At 21.0% G+C, this 8,768-nt stretch overlaps 2 protein-coding genes across 3 annotated transcripts in view; one reads left to right on the forward strand and one right to left on the reverse strand.

Moving 5' to 3' along the window:
* The window catches only part of LOC102679789 (putative phospholipase B-like lamina ancestor), a 9,693-nt gene extending 8,254 nt beyond the window's left edge, over positions 1–1,439 (reverse strand). For both annotated transcript variants that reach the window (XM_006616195.2, XM_006616194.2), the window contains exon 1: positions 1,151–1,439. The gene's annotated coding sequence lies outside the window, so the exon portion shown is untranslated. The remainder of the gene's footprint in view (positions 1–1,150) is intronic.
* A 3,957-nt stretch (positions 1,440–5,396) lies between these two features.
* LOC102679996 (tyramine beta-hydroxylase-like) lies at positions 5,397–8,102 on the forward strand. The gene is made up of 10 exons (XM_006616196.2): positions 5,397–5,730; positions 5,802–5,955; positions 6,025–6,171; positions 6,249–6,496; positions 6,552–6,705; positions 6,857–7,120; positions 7,197–7,427; positions 7,519–7,647; positions 7,712–7,886; positions 7,979–8,102. The coding sequence occupies exons 1-10, from the start codon at positions 5,576–5,578 to the stop codon at positions 8,098–8,100; spliced, it is 1,779 nt and encodes a 592-aa protein (XP_006616259.1). The 5' UTR covers positions 5,397–5,575; the 3' UTR covers positions 8,101–8,102.
* Positions 8,103–8,768: the final 666 nt, after the last annotated feature.

The raw sequence follows: 8,768 nt of genomic DNA on the forward strand, positions 1-8,768 counted from the left end.
AAATAAAAAATTAGTATTTTTGTAAAACTATATACAAAAAAATAAAATATAAAAATAATTAATTGCGATAAAAAGTATAAAATAATAGAATATTATTTTAAATATATGGAATTAAATAATATTTTTAAAATATTAGCCAAAAAATATTATGTGGATGCAATTTATATGAATCAAATCAATTCCTAGAGTTATGATTTCTTCAATCTTCTTATCATTCGCCAATTATCAATCTGATATGAGTCATTGTAGTACATTTTAATGCGAAATACTAATTTTCAATTATTATTGAATGGCCTGAATAGGCATATATTACAATATTATATTAGATATTTTTTAATCTTTTTAAATCTTTTTAAATTTTGTTTACAATGTAAAAGTATAAATCAAATGCGTTTCAATAATAGAGAAATTTAAATTATTTTCTGCTGATAATAAATTATATATACATATAAAAATAACATAAATTTTATTTTAAAATTTCAAGAAGTAATATAATGTAAAAAAAATTTTATGATAAAATCTAATTTAATAAAATTTAATTATTTTAATGAAATATTGATATATTAAATAAATTTAGCAATTTATAAATAAATATTTATTGAATGAATTTTTATGTCAAAAACACTGCATAATCATTTTTTAAAAAAATATTTTAAATTTTATTATTTTAATCATTTCTATTCAATTTCTATCTATATCATATATATTTTCATATATATTTCATATATATTTTCATTAAATAAAATTATATTTTCCAAATATATAAACTAAATAATGTACATATTTTCATATTAAATTAGAAAAAATTCTAATTTTTATTCAAAAGAATTTGCAATTTAGAAAACTAATAACTTCGCACGATATAAGCGCGCGGCAAGCAAGTTGTAACCACGTGAATAAACTTATAGCATTATCTACTTCGCTTAAAAAAAAATAAAATTAAACAAAATAAAAGAAGAATAGCAACTAAAACTCCTTATAAAAAAATTCCACGTAAAAAAATTAAGTTGAAATTACGAATTTTTATAAGTCGTGAACGATTCATCGATCAGTCGTCTCGAAAAGAACACATATTTCTATTTGATGCAATGTGCGCGTCTGAGTCATACATTCGTTTTTTTCTTGTATAATTTTATATTTGATCACTCACCGTGGGTAATGCAAGAGAATTTATATTCAAGCGCGTTGAACACGGATAAAAAATCAATCATTCGTACGGAGATTACATTCCTTTGATATACTTTTTTTGTCGCGACTTTACGACGTGGACCAGTTGCTCCGACACTGAAGTCCAAACGCGAGCACTCGCTGCTTCTCGACTGTCGCAGTAACCCGTCGACCAGAATTTCGAGTAGTTGTATGTTCCCTTTCTACCCTGCATAAGCCAACCGGCGTCGTCTTTGTTATGCCGTTACCACTGCTGGATCATAATATCATGGTACCCTGTACCTATATTAATATGATCTTATCAATTTCTTTTTTTTTCTTCTGGTTTTTTCTTCTTTTAAGTTTTTATGTGCAAAATAAATGTATTGTATAATAGTGTTATTATTTAAAAGTATAAGATTATATTTCTATTTTTCTATTCTATAAGATTATATTTCTTAATTTTAGATACTTAAAAAAAAATTATTTTATTTTAATAAAACTTCTTTATTAAAATTAAATTTAATTATTATATTTAATTTATTTTAATTATATTTTATTAATTCAATTTAATAATGAATTTAAAATAGAATAATTAATTATTCTATTTTAATAATTGATTAATTAATAGAGTAAAATAAAGAGAATAAATAAAGTAAAATATGAATTTAAAATAAATTATACATAAATATGTTTTGACTTCATAAAATTATTAATATATTTTTTATTTAGAAGATGTAATAATAATATGTAGTAATACTAATATTACAATTAAAACTAAATACAATTGTAAAAATTTTGAGAATGTATTAACGATAAAATGAATTATTTATATAATAAAACATAATTTTAAAAACTGTTTAATTTATATAGCAATTTTGTTTTTTATTTTAACAAAAGTAATTTATATAAATAATTCTTTTTTAGTAAGAGTAATTTATTTAAATGTAGTAATTTATTAAAATTTTTTATTACAATTGCTAAACATTTTATATTTATGATACATACTTTATTTTTTAAGCATCATCGATAATATATATATTTAATAATTCATAAAAATTCTAATAATTCATAATTCACATAAAAAGAAATAAGATTATTTTAAATAAGATATTTAAAAATTGGTATAATTATAATTAAATATAAAATAATTTTTTTTTATTTTATATTTTATTTTTTATTTTATTATATAACAATTAACTAATATATAATTGTTTAGCAAAACAGTTATTGCTGTTGAAATTTAATGAGATTTAATTGAATATAATTGAAAATTTTAATCGCCCAGTAACTGTGAATGACCGAATAAAGATATAGATACACTACTTAATCAGATTACACAAGGAATGATGCTAATCCAGTGGAATTTATTTGCTGTCCTATGTAAACTCCAGAATATAACATTCCAATATTGTTACTTAAGTTAGCAATTTTATTTGGTTGAATAAAAAATATTAATAATCATATATAAATCGAAATATTTGAAAATAACAAATAATCATATGAATTCTATGACAATCAAGACGTATCAAGACCAAGTTTTTCCAATGAAGTAAAATTCAAAGTATTACAAATATACAAATGCAATTATTATTTTCAAAATATAGTTTGCTTTTTTTTTCTTTTAATTTGAGTCAACTTATAAGTCTTATTTATGATAAGTTTAATAAAATTGATTTTAATAAAATTATTTGTTGTGTAAAGATTTCATGTATTAGAGATTTCATATACATTTAAATATTCAAAATACATATATACTTATCTTATATTTAATCTATCCATATATATACATCATGAACTATCAATCTTTCATTATTTAATCTCTGATTTAAAAAAAAAATATTTGCAAATATATATTTCCATATTTGAACTTTTATTTATTCTATTACTTTATTTATAATTAATATTTTATTTATAATTGTTAGATTATTTTTGTCATAGAATTTTTTTTTATATCTATTTAAATAATTTCTTAGATTTTTATCAAAATTAATAAAAATTGTTTTGATTAAAATTCTATACTTAGGCATTTAGTTATTAATTTTTAAAAAAATATGCTATTTTATAAAATATTATTTCATAATAAAATAAAACATTTAATTTTCATTGAGTCAAAGATTTTATTAGTTTATATGGTAACTTTTGTGAAAATTATTACTATTAATTTAACAAGGCAATTACATATGAGATTATAGATTTTTCTAGTTAGCTGAAATGATAATAGCTTAAAATGTCCGATTATATTTAATCTAGTCTCATCAGCTTTTAAAAATTACTAATATTTTTTTGATCGTAATTGCTCTTTCCTAAAATCTAATAATAAAAGATATTTTTAATATCTTTAATATAAATCTATATAAATCTAATAAATCTATATGATAAATCTTATCAAATTTTATATCATTTTACGAATCTTAATAATAATATTATATAAATTATCTATGATATTTGAAATGATATTTCACAATTTATTATTATTCTTTCATAATTATATAATAAATATTTTGCCAACTAAAACAATCTTGAATATTATATTTCTGAAAATTATTTGCACAAATAATATATTTTCTGAATAAAAATCATTAATTTTAAATAAATATATTCAAAAAATATATTTTTTTCTATTACTTTCTATATTCAATCAAATTTGTAAAATTTCAATTATTTAAAGCAACATTTTAAAATAAATTCTAAGTCCTCTAAATATTTTAACAAATGATAGATAAATATAATAAAGATTCATAAAGATTCGATTTATTAATTCTGTATATTTCATGCATATTTTATAATTGAAAAAGATAAGATTTTATGAGAAAGAATTCTATAATAATTCTTATAAATATAATAATTCTATAATAATATAATTCTATAATAAAATTTCATAAACTATGCATTTAATTATAATCTACTTAATTATAATTACTTAATTATATTCTAAAGATTTTAATTGATCAATTTTATAATAATTCAATATCAAAAACAAAATTTAAATAACATAAAATATAATAATGTTTTTTAAGAAATGAATCATTAAAAAATTGATTTCGATATTGATGCTATTTATATTATTTTTTATTGCCTCGAATAATGCTTTTCGTGAGAATTGTTCTCTCAATAAGAATTGCGGAATTTCTTGATTACGATCAGAAGGAGGAGCACGCACTATGACTGGAATGCAATATGCGCTCTCTGGCATTTGATTATTAAGATATTTTCTTGACGTTCCAATATTTTTTTTTCCTTACGAAATTCACTTAACACTATAAATATTTTTATTTACAATTACAAACATTTCAATTCAGATCCAAATTTTCTTATTTAACAAGGAATATTATATAAAAAATTGAACAAAAAAATATATGATTAAATCAAATATTATTGTTATAAATAAATTTCATATCCAGTTTAAAATGAAATATTATATAAAAGATTCCATTACTTAAATTTGATTTTATGACCCTAATCGACGTAATTTTCCGTTTATTAGAAATTGATAACCTAAGTTACTTATTTTCAAGCAAATAATTAGAAGAAGATGAATATTAATAAGGAGAAAAACTTCTAATATTTAAATGAAAATATATAATTAATATAATCCAGATATAATTAGAATAGATATTAGAGTTTAATATTAAATATTAGAATTTAATAAAAGATTAATGAAAAATTTAAAAGAATAATGTTATATTATCATTTAAAAATTGTTTTGAAATTAAATTTAATATATTTAACTATATTTATATAAATATATTAAATTATAATATATAAATAATATTAAACTAAATTTAATATATTTATAAATTTTATATATATTAATATATTTAATATAGAAACTGATATATTTTTTATATTTATTAAATTTATTTAGTTTAGATTTATGATACATGTAAATATAAATGTAAATATAAAACATTAAAATATTAAAGAATTTATATATTTCTTCGTAATCTTATTAATTAAATATAACTTATATTTGTCAATTCTAATAACAATCGAATAATATTTCAAACTAATATTCTGCACATGCGCTAATATTACAAAGTTTGCAAATATAATTTTTATTGAAATATTTAACCAAATTTTTTATATATTTATTTTTTATTTTTTATAATTCTCACTATTTAAAAAAATTATATTTATTATTGTCTTTTTTAAATAATTTTATTATTGTGATATTTCTGCGCATGACCGCCGCAGAGAATCGGCGGCAAAGCAGTATTATATGAAGTCTTCGTCCTTTCGGATCGTTTAAAAGCTGTTAGTAGAAATTGGTGATAAGAAAGCGAAGGATCATGAACGTATCTGTGAAATTAAATTTTTAAATTATGTGTCAATAAAGAGTTTTATAATATATATATATTAATATTTAATATTTAATATTTATAATAATATTTCATAAAAAAACATAAATTAATTGAGAAAACTTAAAATGTTTTCAAAAATTTATTTGCTACTTTTATTTATAATTTTAAAAAATGGATTATGTTTATTTTGGCATAATCATTATCAAAATAGAGAAGATAATTCAGAAAGAAAAGATGTTCATACAATTCCGCTTAGTTCAGATATCACTTTCTATTGGAGGTATTTATTTAAAAATAGTACATAATAAAATAATATATAGAAAAATAAATATATGCAAAAATAATTTCTAGGGTTGATTTTATGAGTGAGATCATAATCGCAGAAGTTCATTATACAAGTATTGACAATACTTGGTTCGCTATAGGTTTTTCAGACTACGGTAAATTGAAATCTGCCGATTATTGCGTTTTATGGATTGATTGGCATCGTCAAATTCAATTACAAGTATTTATAATACTTATTTTTAATATATGGTTATACAAAATTTTTATTATATTTACATTAAAATTTCAGGATGCTTGGGCAGATGAAGAAGGAAAATTAAATTTAGATTTGCAACAGGATTGTGAGAATTTTGCATGGAGAAGAAGAGGAAATATAACAAAATTCACTTTTTCAAGGAAATTTGATACTTGCGATGAAAATGATTATATTATGGAGGTCTATATTTCAATTTTTTAATTAATCATTTAATTATTATTTTATAATACAAAAGAGAAATATTTAAAAACTTATAGAGAGGTACTACACATTTAGTATGGTTAAAAGGTTTAGGACCATTATCATCTTTGACTGGTTTGCAAGTATCCGATGCAGAAACTTCTGGTATGTCTAGAACAGAATTAATCAGGATGCTTCATAAGAAGCCAATATTTCCTTCAAATGCTTGGCAGTTAGAAATATTAACAGATCGTGTAAAAGTACCGAACAAAGAAACAACTTATTGGTGCCGTGTACAAAAATTACCTCCCATTTTGTCTCAAAAGTGAGTTTCAATAAGATTTTTTGGAATTAATAACTTTACGAATTATTGTTTTTAGACATCATATCCTACAATTTGGTCCAGTTATACAAACAGGCAACGAACATTTGGTTCATCATATGGAAATTTTCCATTGTGCTGGACCAATAAATTTTGAAATTCCTATGTATGATGGTCCTTGTGATGGAACTGATAGACCAGAGAAAACTCAAGTGCGCTAATTCTTTTATTATTTTTTATTTATCAACGAATTAATTTATTTATTATTTATATTAAATATTATCATTTTAACTATATTATAATTTTTTTATTATAATTATTTTTCATCAATTTTAAAATCATTTTTTTTTCTATCTTTTTAAGATATGTAAGAAAGTTTTAGCAGCATGGGCCATGGGAGCAGATGCTTTTATCTATCCAGAAGAGGCTGGTCTTTCAATTGGTGGCCAAGATTTTAATCCTTATATAATGCTGGAGATTCACTACAATAATCCTGAATTTCAGAATGGGAATATCGATTCTTCAGGAATTCGTTTCATTCTTACTAAAAGTCTTCGGAAATACGATGCTGGTGTAATTGAATTAGGCTTAGAATATACTGATAAAATGGCTATTCCTCCACGACAAGTAATAAATTAATGCAAATTAAAAAAAAGATATATATTATTATAATAAAAAATCAAAATTAATAAAATTATTATAGGAAGCTTTTACTTTATCTGGACATTGCATACAAGAATGTACAGGCATTGGTCTCCCACAACATGGTATTCATATTTTCGCATCGCAACTTCATACACATTTAACAGGCATAAAAGTTATTACTCGTCATATTAGAGACGGAGAAGAATTACCTTTATTAAATTATGACAATCATTATTCCACTCATTTTCAAGAAATTCGACTTTTACCAAAACCTGTTATTATTTTACCAGTAAGAATTAAAATCTAATACATATTTTATATTAAAGAAATATATGAATATCTTTACATACACTTAGCAAATTTATATAAATTTATTTTAGGGAGATTCGTTAATAACAACTTGTACATACAATACAATGGATAAAGAAAATATTACTCTTGGTGGATTTGCCATTTCCGATGAAATGTGTGTGAATTATATTCACTATTATCCTAATACTCGATTAGAGGTAATTACATTTTTTACTGAATATTATGATGAAAAAACTAATAAAAAAAATTAATATTTTTTAGGTTTGTAAAAGTGCTATTAGCAATGATGTTCTAAGAACTTATTTTCGATATATGAAAGAATGGGAAAATCAACCAATTAGCACCGATAATGGCATCTCTTCAAATTACAAAAGCATCGAGTGGACCAAAGTTCGCGTACAAGCTTTACATGATTTATATGAAGCTGCACCTTTAGGTTTTTCATTATTTGTGATATATATTTATATTAAAAATCTTAAGTTTTGATTTTAATATTTTAAATAATAATTTTAAATTATATTTAATTAGGAATGCAATGCAATGGATCTGATGGATCTCGACTTCCTGGACTATGGGATAACATAGCAGCTACACCAGTTAAACTACCTTTACCTCCGCCAGCTCGAAATTGCCCAGAGATTCATCATTAAAATAAAAGATAATAAATTCTATATAAATTTTTTTTCCATTATATAGTGTTATCTATTTCTGAAAATAAAATTAAAATTCATGTTCACGGATTATACATAAATCTAAAGATTAAAAAAATAAACAAAGTATACTAAAATATAATTCATATACGTAGATTTACAATGATTTCCATGAATATATAAAATTATTAGCTTACTTATAAATAAAATATTCCATCATACAATATTTAATATATTTTCCAATTTATCTTATTATATTATATTTTTTTAAGATCATTTTAATTAATTCTTTTAAGACAATTTCATGATCTTAAAAAATACAATTCTACAAAATAAAATAACAATTCAAGTTACAATATAATACTATTGTACTTAAACTATTTCATGTAAGAAATAAATGGAAAAAAAAACTGAAAGACTATTGAAAAGCGTATCTTGGGGTAACGATAAATATTATCAATTAAAAGTTTATAAATCTCCAGTATATTTATGCATTTTAAGAGTTCTTTTTGGCAGTACATTGTCTTGCTGCGAATAAGCTAGCTTAATTGAATGTTCATTAACAAATATTTGTTTTATAAAAAATTGATAATTATAAAATATGAAATAATAATAATAATAATAATAGTAGTAGTAGTAGTAGTAGTAGTAGTAGTAGTAGTAGTAGT

The sequence above is a fragment of the Apis dorsata genome, unplaced genomic scaffold (genome assembly GCF_000469605.1).
Source record: "Apis dorsata unplaced genomic scaffold, Apis dorsata 1.3 scaffold_256, whole genome shotgun sequence".
NCBI lineage: Eukaryota > Metazoa > Arthropoda > Insecta > Hymenoptera > Apidae > Apis > Apis dorsata.

Coding starts and splice junctions, on each gene's coding strand:
- LOC102679996 (XM_006616196.2), top strand. CDS start 5,576: ATGTTTTCAAAAATTTATTTGCTACTTTTATTTATAATTTTAAAAAAT. Junction 6,497..6,551: donor CCTCCCATTTTGTCTCAAAA/GTGAGTTTCAAT, acceptor TATTGTTTTTAG/ACATCATATCCTACAATTTG. Junction 6,706..6,856: donor ATAGACCAGAGAAAACTCAA/GTGCGCTAATTC, acceptor TATCTTTTTAAG/ATATGTAAGAAAGTTTTAGC.